This window comes from Pezoporus occidentalis, unplaced genomic scaffold, assembly GCF_034315485.1.
Source record: "Pezoporus occidentalis ecotype Australia unplaced genomic scaffold, CSIRO_AGI_Poc_V1 ctg2, whole genome shotgun sequence".
Classification (NCBI taxonomy): domain Eukaryota; kingdom Metazoa; phylum Chordata; class Aves; order Psittaciformes; family Psittacidae; genus Pezoporus; species Pezoporus occidentalis.
The window spans coordinates 20,693,876-20,712,500 of NW_026913855.1; the positions used below are offsets into that span (position 1 = coordinate 20,693,876).

At 41.0% G+C, this 18,625-nt stretch overlaps 1 protein-coding gene across 1 annotated transcript in view; it reads right to left on the reverse strand.

Annotated features, from left to right (window-relative positions):
* Nucleotides 1–18,625, reverse strand: part of LOC134163337 (collagen alpha-1(XV) chain-like) — a 118,776-nt gene that overhangs the window by 28,068 nt on the left and 72,083 nt on the right. Inside the window, 8 exon segments of the mRNA XM_062618130.1 lie at nt 2,012–2,047; nt 2,173–2,250; nt 4,348–4,410; nt 5,959–5,994; nt 7,872–7,937; nt 16,832–16,915; nt 17,012–17,047; nt 17,958–18,020. Coding sequence (XP_062474114.1) covers nt 2,012–2,047; nt 2,173–2,250; nt 4,348–4,410; nt 5,959–5,994; nt 7,872–7,937; nt 16,832–16,915; nt 17,012–17,047; nt 17,958–18,020 — 462 coding nt within the window.

Consider the following 18,625-nt stretch of genomic DNA (forward strand, 5'->3'; position numbering starts at 1 on the left):
GGCTCCTATTCAGTAATGTGCAATGGTGTGTTTCACTGAGAGTGAACAACATAATTGAACAGGTAAAAGATTCTCATTTTCCCTGTAGCAGGAGGCTGGATTCAGTCTGTCTCTTCTGCTTTATCTGGTAACAGTATTAAGCTCCTGACTATCCCTAGCTCTCATCTGCCAAACCAGTACTTCTCTGCAGCTTTTTGTTGCACAGGACTCCCACTGACTACAAAGGGATTTTTTCCCTGAGACAACACCAAAACTAATCATCCATATTAGCAGTGATGGTTAAACTGAAGTTCTGCACTAAGAAGAGGAACTGGCTGAGCAAAGTCTTGAGACAGGTCCTTTGTGCCAAATTGTCCTACAGAATAATCATTCACACCAATGCTGGCAAGAACTTCCTCTGAATGGCCTTGTCTGCATGCTGAACTGTATGAAGCATCTTGTAGCAGTGCAAAAGATGTCAACACACAGTTTGGAGCTGATAGGAAAGGACATGTCCTGACGGGTACACAGCAATAGGATGATAGGCAAGGAACACAGGCTACAACATGAGAAATTCAAAATAAATATAAGCAAAATATTATTTCTTTTTTTAACCCTGAAGGTTGTCAAATACTGGAATGTGCTGTCCAGAGGGGATATGGAGTGTGTCTCCTGAGAGATGCTGAAGACTCAACTGGGCAAGTCCCTGAGCCAAATAGACCTACTTTGAACACTGGTGTAGACTAGATAATCTCTGAAGTTCACTTCCATTCAAAATTACTGTATGATTCTATGTCAAGGCGATAGTATAGACTCATCTTGCAGTCATTCAAGGAGAAGAAAAGGAGCTTTCCTTCCAGTAAGTTAGGATAGCCCCCTCAAGGTGTTCTGATACACAGTAATTAAGAAAGCAATTACTCAGCACACCCAGTTAGCCCGTTTTAAAGACTGCAGAAACTGATGGCAGAATCTTTTACAGACTTGGTGCACAGAAATGACAACACCTACTAACATTCACTTAGGCACAGCAGAGACAAGGCTACATCAAAAGCAGAAGCAAAGAAACACTCGATATCCTTGATCTTTGGAACATTAGATTAGAAGAAATTAATTCTTGCTCTAATACTTCTGAGTCTGGGCAACTGTTCTGTTCTTACTTTATAACTAATTTCTTGTGCTTTTCTACAACGTTCTGTGTCCTGTCAAAAATACCAGGCCAAGTACCTGAAAGAAGGCCTCAGAATTCTGATTTCTGTGAATGTTCTGACTCTACTACCTGATTTGCAGCTTCCTCAGAATCCAAGGCAGTTGCAAATTATTGGCACCAACAGAACCAGAGCTTGATGCAGTCAGTTGGTTTATGATAAATGATAGAAATAGAGAATAATTTAGATTGGAAGGGATCATTAGAGGTCATCTAGAACACCTCTTCCTTAAAGCGAGACAAACTTCCAAGTTAGGTCATGCTGCGAAGCACCTTCTTCCACAATCCACCATCTCTCTGAGCACCTATTTCTGTGTTTAACTACTTTTACTGTATTTTATTTTTATTTTTTTCAAATCTAACTGGAATTTCCCTTGCTGGAACTTGTGATCATTGGCACTCTTCTTTTTCCTGTGCACCTCTGAGAAGGACCTGACTTTGTTTCTTCTGTAATTCTCTTTCAGGCAGTGACAGGGAGCAAATAGAGCTCCTCTTAACCTTTTATCTTCAGGGCTAAACAAACTCAGTTAATTCAGAGTCATAAGTTATGTCAGTTTCTAGCTCTGACTATATTTCACTATTTAGGGAGTAACAGATACATTTGTGCTACCAGAATTAAATTCTGAATCGTCAGTAGTTTACAGCACCGCATATGTAACAACCACATTCTTTTCTTAAGGACATTGATTATCCTGAAGCAAGAATACTCCTTATCATCCCTACTCAGAAGGAATGTAAACCTAAAGCAAACTACCTTTACATTTACTATAATCTGTAAAACCAAAGCAAAATAAGAAAAGATTCCACTCATCTTTGGAAATGTCTTACCATTGGTCCCACTGGTCCCACCACTCCAGCTTCACCCTGTTGAGGACAGACACACACAGAGCAATGACAGGGAGAACTCCTTCAGTATCCAGGCAGGGCAGAGGTGGCTGGTAACAGGGCCACCAAACATTCTGGCAGAACACAACACAATATTAGCTCACCTTCTCCCCTTTTCTTCCTAATAATTCAGTTAAAGATCCATCAGCAGCAATGATAGCTCCTGGTTCTCCCTTTTCACCCTGCAATTATCAAAGTAATTTTACAGTGTTTACAAAATAGTTCTCAATTGAATCAGAAGTCAAAGCAGCATTACTGCTGTTAGAAGCATGACAGATGAGTCATACTGTGATATCAAACATAAAGTGGTATCAATATGAGTAGGGTGAAGCTTGATTCTGGGGAAGAAAAGGGTTGAACTTTCTTGAAATAATTAAACTATTACACTATTACTATATTGCACTATTAAAGTATAATAGAGTACACTAAACACATCCTGCTTGTGCAAATCATTCTGGGATGAATATATACTCATTTTTTAAGAAAGACTTCTGACTGCTCTCAGTAAAGTAACTATGTGAAACATACTGTGCTCACAATAGGTCTCTGCCAAGGGAAAACAGGCTATTGGTGTCTTCTTGTGTACCATCAGCTTAGATATGGCTCAGGAAATACTGCTGGAAATGTGAAATCTTGATAGAACACTGTCCTGATTTTACTATCAAGAAAGCATGAATCATTCTCTCTGTGCGCCTGGCATGATGCGTCTTCATTGCCTTTAGTGAAGGCTAATCCCCTGCATTAAAATCATGAACTTCTGCATTCCACTTCTTCAAGGGGTAATTCCATTGAATAACGGCACTACAACCATGAATCATCATTCCCCAGTGCCAGTGCATGGTTCCCACTCTGGATCTTTCAGCTGTAACTTCCGTCCTCCTAGCTCAGGCAGCTTGGTATAATAGCTGTCCTAAGATCTCTTATGGAGCAAACATGGCTTGAAACTAACAATTACATTTCTGATTAAAATGATGGTGCAGGATACAGAACTTCTGCTCAGTGGGAAGTGCTATAACTCAGTTCCTCTTTCAGGTTCTTAAATATTTGGAGTCTTTGGAGTTTCCCTGAGAATACTTTGGGTACTTTGAAGTCTTCCTCAGGCTTAGCTTCACTGTCTTTATCTTCTGTGAGATTTTCTGGATCTAAGGTTGCAACAGAAGCATCTCACGATTTTCAAAGCAAAATGCTCCTTGGTGTCTGTGCAGCTTCATTGCGGTTCCCACTTCGTAATTCTTGAGCATAACATGGTGTTCGTGCCTCAGAAACAGCCTCAGAAACATCACTATCTCATTGATGGGTACAAAACATAATGGCTTCAAAATTTTGTGTTCCTTCCAGTGTGGACAGCATAAGGTAATAAAAAACCCCAACAGATTAAAAAAACCCATAACACAAACCAAAAAACACCCAACTGGTTTTAAGGTTAAGTTTGATTATTTTATGCACTCCATAAAAGCACAAGAGTCCTTACGACAAAAAGGGGCTTGTATTTGTGGAGATGTTTTCATCTGAGCAATTAGATGCTGTTCATCCACAGGCGCATTTCAAACCACAATTAACCATTTCCAAGCCTTCCTATTACTTGTGAGAAAGTGAGGTCAGATACTTAAAAGAGGAAGTGGTTTTGGTTTTGTTTTTTGTTATCCCCAAGATTGTAATAACTTAGACGTTCCTCTCCCCTGCTTCCTGCAGGTGGGTGAGAAGGGGAAGAAAAACGGAACAGCAGCAATGTTTTGTAAATAGCAGAATCAGTCCTTAGTCTTTCTCACCAGTGCTATCAGATAAACACTGTTGTGCAGAAATCAGAGAAAGGAACTTAAAGAGAGAGCTCCCCAAGTCTTTGCTTTCTTTGGGAATGGAAAACTGCAATCTTCATTCTGTATGCAAAGCCCTCTGTGCCAAACGAGGAGAAGAAAGACTAATCTATTTTAAAGTTTTTTTATTTGGCCTTTCTTTTAGGATCCCAGGGTGTCAGCACAGACAATTAACTTGCAAGAAGAGCTCACCTCATGTTTAATGTTTATATAAACTAATTCTGATAAGTGCACACTGTACTGTGGTATCTCAACACTGAGGCAGGAATCTTGGCTCTCGGTGGTATTATATCAAGGTTTTTTTTGAACTCTTTCAACTTCCACTTAGTAAATTCTTCATGTGAACTGATTAACATCCCAATCCTTAGTAAAATTAGAATCATTAAACTTTTAATGTCACTAAATATTTGTCATCTAACACATTTTGCAGCATGTACTTTTCCCTATGCATTTCCTCTTTCTTACTTGTTGTCCTTTGGGTCCTTGTGATCCAGGCAAACCAGTATCACCCTTTGGTCCCCGAGGGCCCTAAACAAAAACCAAATACATAAATCCATAGTGATATCTGCTAAGAATATGGAACTAGGCAATTAGACTAAATGTAATTGCAAATAACTGGAAAACCTGAATTTTAGTCAGTCTGGTTGCAATCGAAGAACTCTTATAAGACGAAATTGCTGTCTGAATCAAAGTATTCCCTAAAGCAAATATAATTTAGGGAGAATCTGTTAAAAAGAACAACCAACCTCCCCCTGATGTTTATCACAGTGTAGATGATACATTTACAAAGAGAAATATGTAAACATTAATAAGAGTGGAAATTAAGCCTGAAATTCTCTATTTCCTCCTTACTTCATTCTCCCTCCCTCCACAATTATTCAGCCAGAATGATGTTCAACAGGATTTACGAAGCTATATTTTTATTAAAAAAATCTTAATCTGAAATAGAGATAATACATTTGAAAAATATGTAATTTCTGTGGTGAAACCATTCCATTCAGATCACAGTTTTGTTTTACAATCTTCCAGTATCAGTGCACTCAGGAGCAATTTTTTACACACCAATAACTAAATTCAAGACCGCACAATTTGTGCATTGGTGAAGAGATAAAGAAAAGACCTGAGTTAAGAACAAGAATGGTATTTTCAGATCTGTAGAAATTCTGTAAATGAGAGAGTAAGAATTCATTACATCACTTTCTAAATATTATCAGCTCTTTTTCAAATGAAAAGTATTTTTAAGGAGTTGCCCCTGTCATTTTCCTTTGCAATGTATAATACCCAGGACCTAGTAAACAACCTTCTGTAGAATTTTGGGAAATTTGCCAGCATTTTATCAACATTGTTTGTCAGCTTTCCCAGTTTTCTCCTTAGTTATTCTCAGGCAATAGACAAAGGATCCTGAGACCATATGGATGCATCTGAACTGTGAAACAACCGTAACAAGGGAAAATAATTCTATCACATTATATAGAATATAATAGTATAAACAATATTATCTGTCTGAAGTCACAAGCCAGGTAGTGTTTATATGGTGTGTCAGTCTGAGCAAGTAGGTAGCACAGTATAAGGCACCTTTTGATACTACGGCTGTGCAATGCTTAAGTAGTAGCATTGGTATGTTATTATAAAAAAATAACAAATGTTTCCTAAATGATGAAATAAAAAGGGTACACCTCATAGGGCTTTACTGTACTCTGTAGTGGGGACAAAAAGAGCCTAAAGAAAACTGTAACTACATATACATATGAAGATATCTTTTAGAAGTCCATTTGTTCCATTTATCCCTCCTAAGTGGCACTGGTCTTTTTCTTAGGTAGCAATTTCTCATTAGAGTCAATTATGTTTACTACAGAACTGATTTGGAAATAAGCAGAAAGACATGATGTACATATCCTAGTATAGTTCATTTACAGCAGAGTTAATTTCTACCATGGCTTTTGATTCCATGAACACCTACAGTCTCCAATATGAAAACATGTTACACTTTGTGTAAATTCTGTACAATATAACTATTTTAAAATATTAAGTGATATTGAAAAATACTTTCTCAAATCCAAGGAACATAATACTTACAGGAAATCCTGGTAGACCAGGCTTGCCATCTGGCCCCTGCAAAATGCAAAACCCCTTACAAAAGCGTATTAGACTTACAAAACAGAGTATGCATTTTCCATGTGTTGTATCATTTGTGAGTATTGACTGATCTGAAACTGGTTTAAGAACTTCATTCAGCCAGTGGTAAAGTTGTGAGTACTCCACAATGAGCTATGCTTCTAACTTTTGTGGGACATTATCATTTACTTCCCAAAATTGAACAGGCAGAGATCTAGGAAGGGCTGAAGTCAAGTGACGTATGAAAGGCATACAACCATAATTCAGCCTCCTCTGAATCTTTTCCAGATTCTAGCACAGAGACGACAGTAGCCCTCCCACCTTTGTCAATTTGCTCCTGGTTGTCTGTAGACATAAAAAAAGAGTGTGCAATAGGCTATGAATAGAAACATGGATTATGGATTTGGATTTGTACTGGGCATATTTAAGATTGGCCCACTGTGATATCCGCAGAGACCCTTTAGTTTTAGTTCATATCACCTGGATGTGTATTACCCAAGCAAATGTAAGAGTGCACTTCTTTCCTGACTAGGGTGAACTCAGAGGTTAAGGTTCAAAGATCTTTCCAATTGCAACGGCAGTTTAAGCTACAGGACCTGGTTCTTTCTCTTGCGACTGTAATAACCATTACAAATCAATACATTTATGCTCATGAGCCCACTTGTCTATGTTATTTTGAGAACCTATCAACTAGGTTTTGCTATCAACTAGGAATTGCTACTACCTGCAGTGACAGAGCTCACACAAGAGGGCCCATTCTATCTGGCGCTCTACTATGTTCAGGGAGTAGGAGACTCAAGTCTTTAGGAAACACATCAAGATACTCTTCCTTGAAAGGTGTTTTACCATAAGCACAGCTAGATGTAGCCACAATAATATGATTTATTTCTACCATGTGACAAGTATAAAAAAGGCATACTAGGCTAACAGATAAAGGTTAAAAGCTATTATTGGAGCTAATGCCCTTCTTTCCATTTCACTGATATATTCAGTAAATATTTGGTTTAGGACAGCTGTATTAATAAAGTACATGATTTTTTTTTTCCAAACTACAGCTATGTCAAGTGAAATCCTGCTATCATGTACACAAGTTCTGGTCTTGTTTCATGAGGGATTGAATGTGGTGGAGAGAATTCTGCTCAGAAACAAGAAAACAGATAAAATATAATACACAAACAACAGTCCAAAATGAAACTAGTGAAGTAAGATGCTTCATTTTGGGGGATTAAAATTTTTCAAAGTGTAGACTTTCAGGCAAGTTTGAATGGACTCCACAGCCTGGAAAAAGTAGGTTTCTCTTTGGGTCCAGTCCTAGGAATTTGAAATCCTTACAAAGAAGCATTAAGAATTTCAAATATTTGAATTATTTTGCAACTATACTCCTAACTGCAAAACAAAACCTGAGATTTCACACCTGTTGTTCTTTCATGAAATTTCCACCTTTTCATCCACAGCTTTTCATCTCACAGTAGTTGCTGTGAGACTAAACTCATTCACAGGAGCCAAGTATTCCCAGCTGCAGTCTCAAGCAGAACTGAGCAAAATATATCTCAACATTTTATGACTTGAAAAACAAGAATAAAAAAAAAAAAGGAACAAATGCTATGTAAGTCTTGGTCCCTAATTTTATATCAGTCCCACATTCCTGTCATTCTGAGCATATAGCTCAGATTCAGATACTTTGATGAGAATGTTTGTAAGTAATTCATTCACACAGAATTCAGTTCTGCCCTGAAATAATTCCACAAAGCTTGGTGCTGAAGTTAGCAGGAACACAATTCTAAAGCGTGTGAAACTCACCTCTAGCTGATACTTAAAAGGAGGCAGAGAAGATAGAGCAAAACTGAAGATTTAATAAAGCAGCATATACTCACTGGAGGGCCAAGAAGTCCTTTAATTCCAGTAAAGTTTAAAATTCCATCTGTATCATTGAGTAGTAGCTAAAAAAGTGGTTAAGGAACAGGTTATTTCACATTGATTGGCTAAGGCACACATACATACATGTTTAAAAATGTATAGGCAGTTAAAGCATCCCTTAATAAATGTGGGAAGAAAACCACAAATAAGGCCACAGAAAAGGCTTTCTACTTCTAATTTTTGTTACATCTGGAGTAACAAAACCTAGAATTCATTTTACACTTTTTATGTAAGGATCTCAGAATGCTTTCAAAACTTTAACTAACTGAAAACTCAATTAGAAAACGATGACATTAAATGTTGGAGCCTGAATTCATTTCTCCTCAGCAAGATAAAGACCAAATGGATGTTTTATACTCCAATACATCACTGGCATTCAAAGACAGGGAATTGGTCTGGCCACATTCGTCCTGTTGTATAGTTGAAGTTATAATTATATTCTGGACATGTCTGCATCACACCATGCAATGCCATGCTGTGATTGCTCAGTCACATTGCAGAGGTGAAAGCTATCTAGCTGGCCTTAGACATTACCGGATGAGAAAAAAGACCAGTACTTTATACTGATTAATGGATGGTGGTAAATTCCCTGTTGAGGGTGGTTGCAGCGATGGAAGCAGAGCAGGCGGCAGAGCAGAGGTAAGATCATCTGGGCTGTCACACTGTGACTAGAAATCACTGTCTGGGTGGAGAACCTGATTGTGAAGGTATGTCAGGTAAATGCTCATGTGCTCATGACACGTCAAGCCACCGAAGAAGAGATGTGACATATAGATGGGCTTGTGACTGAGGGGTGGACTTGACCATGGACATTATCGCACAGGTTATTTATGAATGTGAAATATCTGTTGCAATTAAACAAGCCAAGCAGTTAAAATCTCTGTGGTATGAAGGATGATGGCTGAAATATGAAGATGGGGAGGCCTGACAGATTGACTATATCACACTCCCACTGACCTACCAAGGCAAAAACCATGTGCTTACAATGGCAGAAATGTATCCTGTGCCACATGCCACTGCCTGGGACACTATCCTGGGCCTTGAAAGAAAAGCCTTATGGTGACATGGTTACCCCAGAAACAATTGAGTCAGACAGTGTGACTCATTTCTGAAACAGCATCAAAGACACCTGGGCCAAAAAGCATGGCATTGAGTGGGTATATGACATCCCCTATCACACACTGGGAAAATCAAGAAGTACAATGGACTATTAAAAACTACACTGAGAGCAATGAGTGGTGGGACCTTGAAGCACTGGGATACACATTTAGCAAAAGCCACATGGTTAGTCACCTTGAGAACATCTGCCAATCAGGCTGGCTCTGCCCGATCAAAACCTTTACATACAGTAGAAGGGTATAAAGTTCCTGTAGTGGACATAAAAATATGCTAAGAAAAAGAGTCTGGGTTGTTCCTGCCTCAGGCAAAAGCAAACCCATTTGTGGGATTGCTTTTGCTCAAGGACGTAGGTGCACTTGGTGGGCAATGTGAAAAATGGGGAATTCTGATGTTACCTCAAGGAGATTTGATTTTGGGTGAGAATAGCCAGTAAGTTAAATTTTATGATGTAATTGCTATATAACAATTATTATCATTTCTGTGGTGGGTAAATGTCCATCACTGCACTGGGTGCCTTGCAGTGCCTGTCTCAGCTCTCTGGACCTGGGGACCTAAACCTGACTCCCTTTTGATTGACATATTAAGGGAATTACAGTAAAAATCACCCAGATCAATGAAGAATGAACTTTGATGGAACCGGACAAGTAGAGTTGTGATGGAATCAGAACTGGCTTTAGCATGCAACAATCCAACACCACACACCATCTTTTGTCCCTGAAAAATTTATGACAGATGGAGCCCAAAGTCATGGACTAAATTAACCCCAGTGATATTTTACAGGGAAGTCTGATACATCCATAAGGGAATGAATACATAAGAGAATGATTATCTGTGTGTATGTATCAAAAGACAGGAAAACTGATGATTTTTGGAAAGTGTGGGATCCAGGCAATGAAATAAATTGCATAGAATAAGGGGTATATACTGTCATGGTTTCAGCTGGGACAGAGTTCATTTTCTTCCTAGTAGCTGGTGCAGTGCTGTGTTTTGTCTTTGGTCTGAGAACAATGCTGATAACACACTAATGTTTTAGTTGTTGCTCAGAAGCACTTATCCTTATCAAGGACTTTTCAGTCTCATGCTCTGCCAGTGCGAAGGGGTACAAGAAGCTGGGAGGGAGCAGAGACAGGACACCTGACCCAAACTAGCTAAAGGGATAGTCCATAATCCAGCAAGTCATGTCCATATATATACTGGGGAGAGATACCCAGAAGGGGAGATTGCTGCTTGGGTCGGGCTGGGTACTGTTCAGGAGGTGCTGAGCAACCAAGTTGTACATCACCTTTCCTGGGTCTGATTTCTCTCTCTTTTTGTTGTCTCCCTTTTCATCATCATCGTCATTATTTATCTTTTTTAACTATTTTATTTCAATTATTAAACTGTTCATATCTCAATCCACAGATTTTACCTTTTTTTCTGATTTTCCTTCCCATCCCACCAGATCAGGGGGCTGAGCGAGCAGCTGTGTGGTACTTAGTTGCCAACCATGGTTAAACCACAACATCAGGCTTTCATTTTGGTTTCAGATAGCTGCCTTTCTGGTTTAAAAAGGTGTTCCCACTATTATATCATATGGTCATATATTACAGTTCAGGACAGATAATATGTAAGTGCTAGCTCCACACATATGTTGTAGGTGAAGTGATCCTCACTCAGTTTTTGCCATTTTTTTCATTTCTTTCACTTCAACAATCCTGTTTATTGTGTGATAGTGTAGCCTTATTTTAGATTCAGAAATATGTACTGAATCTCCTTAGAGGCTTGAACTAGTCCACTTGTTCAGCAGGCAAACCATGACACCCATTTCAATACAAGGCTCTCTGTGCAGCGCTATTTGCATTACATGTAATTAAAATCTTCTGAATTTCACAAGGCTAGGGCAGGGCATGCCTTCAGGTGCCAAGGATTCACTTAGCGCATGAATAAGTGTGTTGTCACTGAGGTATTGTGAAATCTGAATGCCTCTTCTGCTTGTAACCATGTGCAGGTCAATGCTATCAGATCACCATCTTTTGCAACATTTGTTATGATTACAGTACACAGGAAGTAAGATTGAAGCTACCTCTGCTTTGTATAGGAGGTCTAGCCATATGGCCTCCAGAGGTCACTTTGAACTATGAGTCTCTGAATACTATTTTTCTAATCTGGGATGTGAATGAGGACACAAAAGAGAACAGATGTGCTTGGTCACATCACATACCCTGTCCTGTCCTGTCCTATCCTATGTCATTTGAGCATGGCAGTATGTAGTCAGCTTTCTGTACTTTGAGGTCATGCTGACACTACGAATCATGCAGCTAAAGCCTGTTACTTTTACTGGGTGTTGCTACCTGCTCACTGTCCTCATGTTCTACAAAAAAAACACTGGAAAACTGTCAAATAAAAAAACAGTTTAAGTTCTGCAGGCAGCACTCCAACTCCCAGACTGCATGATCTCTCTGTTGCATTGCTCCAGGGGCAGCACAATGCCATCAGTCCCACTGTATTCCCAGCTCTAAATGGCCCAGAAAGGGAATAAGACATGGGCTGTTACTTTCATGACAGTAATATGAGAGTCTTGCTGCTCAATTGTTTTGCTTTATCTGCAACTGGTGGCAGAAATCCAGGAACCCTGGATTTACGGTCTTTTCACTGTGGAATTACTCAGTATTCATTCTTTTTGGGCTCAATCCAAACTTTATTGAAGTCAGTGCAAAGAATCCCAAAAGCTTTGCTGAGCTTGGGATCAGGCACTTTGTCTATTTTATGACTAGAGTCCTGCTACAGATGGAAAATGTGGTTGGAATTCAGAAAACTGTATACAGTGCTGAAGAAAATAGGAAAATAGAGGATGAGAGGATGTAAGGATGTTGATTAGAGAAAAAGATTGCACCTTTCACAACCTGTTCCATGTAAAGAGTCATTTTTCTTCCTTTTTGGATGTGCAAGCTGCTTTAATAGCAACAATCCAGCAACATAACTTTTCAACACATAAAATCAGTTCAGAAAGTGGTAGCTACAAAGTAAGGACATTGTTTTTCATATTTTTTTCACTGTTAAGAAGAGGAAGAAACAATAGTTTTTAGTGTGATTTTCTAGGTTGGGTTCTAAGCAAACCTTCAGCTTTGTACCCAAATAGTGTGAATATGCCTGTATTAGAATTACAGAAAGGACACAGGAAACACAATTTTCTGACATCTGCTTTACCCCCAGCATTAACCTTTCTCCAGACCTTTTATTCAGTTCTGGTACCTAAAGTATGGATGGATAAAGGCAACAATAAATGTCTTTAAAAAGTTTTAAATTTCAATCCAGTAAAATTTCTCTATTTCTATACTGTTTTCAACTAAATTGATACGATAAAATCACAGTAACATTTAACATGATTTTCTTGGTTATCATGATTCTATGCATGAAAACACACTGAGCATTAAAGATTATGTTCCAAAAGAGCAAAATGGCCAATATAGAATGAGGAATATTGGTTTCAGTATTTTTAAATATCAAACAGCAGCAAACTAAAGAGACACTGTTTTTTAAACATGACATTGCAGAACAGACTTCTGACCTGCAACAGGAGGCAACGGATGACTGCAAGCCATTGAGACCCACAGTGTTGGAAGGTACTGCAGGAACCTAGCCTGGAAATGGCTAGGTTCTACTGCAGACCTTAGTTTTATCTTATCATGTCTATTCTCAGGGTTAGAAGTGTCTCATGAAGGAGTCAAATCCCCTCAGTTCACATAGAGACAAGATAAATGAGGAGGAACCCAAGGTCTGCTTTCCAGTGCAGTCCAATCAATGTGCTATTGACCAAATACTGGTGAGGCCTGGCCCTAAGCCACAGCTGTCCACATCAGATATTAATATATACTGAAACTGCACCAGTTCTTTAAATTGTTTTATTTTGATTGAGCAGCATAAAATCTGCTTAGTTGTAACCACACAGCCCTTCATAATAAAACTTCTTTCCAATTCTGATCAAGCCATTGGACTTGCATAGCCCAAGAAGTACTGTTGTCATTGGCTACACAGTGGTTAAATGAGTGAACTAATAGTCCCTGACCCAGAGAGCGATCTCTCTAACTGCCCCGTGGTCTCTTAGGTCACTTAATTATCACAGCTGCTCTACCCACATCAAGCCAATATCCACGTTACAACAGCTGGTGCCAGTATTTGTTTTAGTTCTGTTGTTCCAATTGCAATTGATAGGTTTGCTTGCAGTAGTCCTTTCCAAGGTGATGAGAGACTGAGTCAGCAAAGTGTATCTGGATAAATTAATCTTCTATCTCAGCAAATGTATAGTAACCAAAGGTCCTGTTATACAAGCATTTGTGAGGTAGATAGAACTCAGTGTCATACATAGTGACATATACTTACACACACCCCCTAGCTTCATCAAAATACAGTATAAAAAGTCACAGTATCACGGTATCACAGTATGCTAGAGATTGGAAGGGACCTCAAAAGATCACCTAGTCCAATCCCCCTGCCAGAGCAGGAACACCTAGATAATGTTACACAGGAATGTGTCCAGGCGAGTTTTGAATGTCTCCAGGGAAGGAGACTCCACAACCTCCCTGGGCAGCCTGTTCCAGTGTTCCGTCACCCTCACTGAGAAGAAGTTTCTTCTCAAGTTTAAGTGGAACCTCTTGTGTTCCAGTTTGTACCCATTACCCCTTGTCCTATCATTGTTTGCCACTGAGTAGAGCCTGGCTCCATCCTCCTGACGCTCCCCCTTTATATATTTATATACACTAATAAGGTCACCCCTCAGTCTCCTCTAAACTATAGAGACCCAGCTCCCTCAGTCTTTCCTCATGAGGGAGATGCTCCACTCCCTTAATCATCTTTGTTGCCCTGCGCTGGACTCTCTCCCACAGGTCCCTGTCCTTCTTGAACTGAGGGGCCCAGAACTGGACACAATATTCCAGATGGGGTCTCACCAGGGCAGAGTAGAGGGGAAGGAGGACCTCTCTCGACCTACTAACCACCGCCCTTCTAATACACCCCAGGATGCCATTGGCCTTCTTGGCCACAAGGGCACAGTGTTGGCTCATGGTCATCCTGTCGTCCACTAGGACCCCCAGGTCCCTCTCCCCTACACTGCTCTCTAACAGGTCGTTCCCCAACCTATACTGGAACCTGGGGTTGTTCCTGCCCAGATGCAGGACTCTACACTTCCCCTTGTTATATTTCATCCAGTTATTCCCTGCCCAACTCTCCAGCCTGTCCAGGTCTCGCTGGATGGCAGCACAGTCTTCTGGCGTGTCAGCCACTCCTCCCAGCTTAGTGTCATCAGCAAACTTGCTGATAGTACACTCAATTCCCTCATCTAAATCATTGATGAATATATTAAATAATACCGGTCCCAGTACTGACCCTTGAGGCACTCCACTAGTTACAGGCCTCCAACTAGACTCCGCCCCATAGACTACAACTCTCTGGCTTCTCTCCTTCAGCCAGTTCGTAGTCCACCTCACTACCTGATCATCCAGTCCACACTTCCTCAATTTAGCCGTGAGGATGCTGTAGGAGACTGTGTCAAATGCTTTGCTGAAGTCAAGGTAGACCACATCCACCGCTCTGCCATCATCCATCCACCGTGTTATTTCCTCATAAAAGGCTAAGAGATTGGTCAAACATGATTTCCGCTTGGTGAAGCCATGTTGACTGCCCCTCATAACCCTCTTATCCTTGATATGCCTTAAGATGGCACCAAGGATAAGGTGCTCCATCACTTTCCCAGGGATGGAGGTGGGGCTGACCAGTCTATAGTTACCTGGGTCCTCCTTCTTGCCCTTTTTGAAGACTGGGGTGACATTTGCTTTCCTCCAGTCCTCAGGCACCTCTCCTGTTTCCCAAGACTTGGTAAAGATGATGGAGAGCGGTCTAGCAATGACTTCTGCCAGTTCCCTCAGCACCCGCGGGTGCATCCCATCTGGACCCATGGATTTATGGATGTCCAGATTGCTCAACTGGTCTCTAACCCATTCCTCATCGACTAAGGCAAACCTCTCCGTTCATCTAAGGTCTCAGGGGTACAGAGCTCTTCAGGACTGCCTGCGGCAGAGTAGACAGAGACAAAGAAGGCATTCAGTAACTCTGCCATCTGTGTATCTTCTGTCACCAGGGCACCCATCCCGTTCATCAGTGGGCCTACATTGCCTCTGGTGTTAGTTTTATCTGCCATGTATTTGAAAAAGCTCTTTTTGCTGTCCTTGACCCTTCTCGCCAGGTTTAATTCTAAGGAGGCCTCAGTCATCCTAGCTGCCTTCCTACATCCTCTAGCAGCAGCCTTATATTCCTCCCAAGTGGCCAGCCCCTCCTTCCGTGACCTGTAAACTCTCCTCTTCCACTTGAGCATACCCAGCAATTCCCTATTTAGCCACACAGGTCTCCTGCACCTCTTCCAGGTTGGGTAGGTCCTTCATGAGAAAACGAACATGAGCCGGCTTCAGTGTGCGCTTGCAGCCCAGAAAGCCAACCGTATCCTGGGCTGCATCAAAAGGAGCGTGACCAGCAGGTCAAAGGAGGTGATCCTGCCCCTCTACTCTGCTCTTGTGAGACCTCACCTGGAGTATTGTGTGCAGTTCTGGTGTCCTCAACATAAAAAGGACATGGGACTGTTGGAACAAGTCCAGACAAGGGCCATGAGGATGATCAGGGGGCTGGAGCACCTCCCGTATGAAGACAGGCTGAGGAAGTTGGGGCTGTTCAGCATGGAGAAGAGAAGGCTGCGTGGAGACCTCATAGCAGCCTTCCAGTATCTGAAGGGGGCCTATAGGGATGCGGGGGAGGGACTCTTCATTAGAGACTGTAGTGATAGAACAAGGGGTAACGGGTTAAAACTTAAACAGGGGAAGTTTAGATTGGATGTAAGGGGGAAATTTTTTACTGTAAGGGTGGTGAGGCACTGGAATAGGTTGCCCAGGGAGGTTGTGAATGCTCCATCCCTGGCAGTGTTCAAGGCCAGGTTGGACAAAGCTTTGGGTGATACGGTTTAGTGTGAGGTGTCCCTGCCCATGGCAGGGGGGTTGGAACTTGATGTTCTTAAGGTCCTTTCCAACCCTAACTATTCTATGATTCTATGATTATATGCATTCCTGCGGGTGCATCTGGTTGTTTTAGGCACCTTCAGCTCTCAGAGGTGAGGAATTTCTTGCAGCAACTTAGTTTCTCCAGATTTTCATGTCATATGCCAGTTACAAAGATTTTTGTTGTGAGTTTGAAATGGGATTCCTTTTAATCTCTAGCCTACTAGACTAGCTAATACTATTGCTAACTCGTATTGGTTTTGTAAATGATGTACACAGAACAAAACTGACTGAAAATATACATACAGCTAAAGGATATTGGACAGTTTTTATGAGCTTCTAGCATTTTATGCTTAGGTATTTTTGGCTGTTGCTTCCACACCAGAGTCAATGCTCTGGTTTGTATAGTGGACACCTGTCAGAAAACACAACGTGTCTCTCTCCTACATACTGCTATGTCTCAGGTACCTTGCTTTGTCAAACTTTCGCAGTCTGTATTTCTCTTTATTTTTCGTTTGATGTTCACAACTCCTGCAGAATCACCTGGAGAGAAGCTCTCACTGTGACCTTGTAATTCTTCTATGCAAGCTCTTCATGCAAGCTCTTCACCAGTGTGCCTTCCTGTCTTTTCAGAACAAATCCACTTGGTATAGAGATATATTGAGATATTCTTGTTATAAGGAGTAGACTCATGACCTGAACAAATTTTCCAATTTGTTAGCCATTTGTGCCCTCTTCCCTGTAAGATGAGTTACAGAGACTTTAATGCTTGATGAACACACCTCAGGTATAGCTATGATTGGTCCTGGTGGTCCTGGTGGTCCAGGCGGGCCCATGATACTGTTCCCATCCTGTCCTGGTGCACCCTATTTCAAAAACATTAAAAATGGAAAAAAAAACATTCACTAACTATTACTTTTAACATACGTTTCTCAGAAGAAATGAAATCCACACAATCTCACCTGAGGTCCTGGGTCACCCTTCTCTCCTTTTGGACCCTGCATTGGATTAGAAAAATGAGCTAAGTGATTTAAAAGGAAAAATTGTAAATATGTGCTTTCTTCAGCTTCAAAAAAGCACATCAGTAAAATGCAGGTATAGAAGGCTCAGTCCCCAGGGGCTCACTCAAACCACAGATGGGGCCAGCTGGTTTCAACTCGCATCCTCTGAGGATCTGATGTTAAGAAGTATTTCCCAGCACATTTGACAAGAGTTCACAGATGACCAGAAGCAAATGGGCACACAACATTTCATTAGTTAGGGATTAATTCAACAAGCTTTTCCTTCCCTGCACTGCACTGCCATGCCTGGCTGCTCCTCCTTTTTCAACATTAATCACCACAGTTCTGTCTGGTATTGCTCAATGAACCGGGAAAGGGAACACAGGTGAGCTGAGCAGTCATTTTCAGGCAGGTTATTTCTAAGCTTAATCAGCCCCTCATTGAACAACACAACTCTGTGCTGGGGACATACACAGTTTATCTGGCATCAGTGAGAGGAATGTGTCAGGGGATGAGCCTTGGGACTTCACAGCCAAAGAGCTCTGTAATCCTCACAGATCTTAAGCATGAGAAATAAATTAAAATCACTTATGAGCCTGTTGGCTTCCCTTTAATTAAAAGCAGAGCTGATAGCTGCATAATTAAAGGCAAAAGGAGCATTGAAGAATCAGAACTAGCCTCTGGAGAAGCCCGTATCACTTCTGACTGGTGAAGGAGACAAGACAAGGAACACTCTGTTCTTGTATTTGGTGTCTGAGGTAACTGCTCCAGGTTAAGTAGGACAAACCCAGGCCCTTCTCTCCACATCCTGCTGGCAAGCGATGTTAGGGCTCCCGCTGATCCTTAAGACATAGATTTCAGTGCCACTGTGTCTTATGTAATCACAGATTATGATAGCCCTACTCACCACATCTCCAGGATGTCCAGCAGTGCCAGGAAAGCCTGGTTTTCCATCTGTACCTGGCATTCCCTGCAACAAGAAATTTACTATTATTCTCTCCAAATTATATTCAGTTTAATTCAAGCAGAAGGCTGCCACTTTTGGGAGGGACACAGTATGTTTCTGAATGAACTAGGAGGTGGGTTTGCAGGGGCCTCTATAGAATCAGCACCATCTCATTAGTCACCTGCTGGCTCACTCCTGCTGTTTCCCCCTCTTCATAGCATGTTTTTAATGCCTCTTTAATCATTCTCCAATGTTCCCGCCTCTGCTTAGCAAAAGAGTGAATTCTGTTGCTTTCCCCCAAGATACATTTAATGGGTTATTTCTACCCTTCAGTTATGTACTCTCAGGCTGGACGAAGAGGAGACAGAGTCATTGAATGTAGATGGGAGTTGCTATGTGAAGCAAAAAAAGTTTGATTGCCCCTGCTCTACTTTAAGAGTTAGAGATCCAGTTATGGCTCAGAAATCATTTCTTGCTGAGAAAGTCCCTGAACCACAAATTGTTGAAGTCAGGAGAACTACGATATAGTACTTGCCCTTTTATAAGGTCAAATTACATCTAAGCAACTGCTCAAATTGATTATGCTTTTGACACTGTTGGAGGCAGGATACAGGGATGTATGGAAGGAT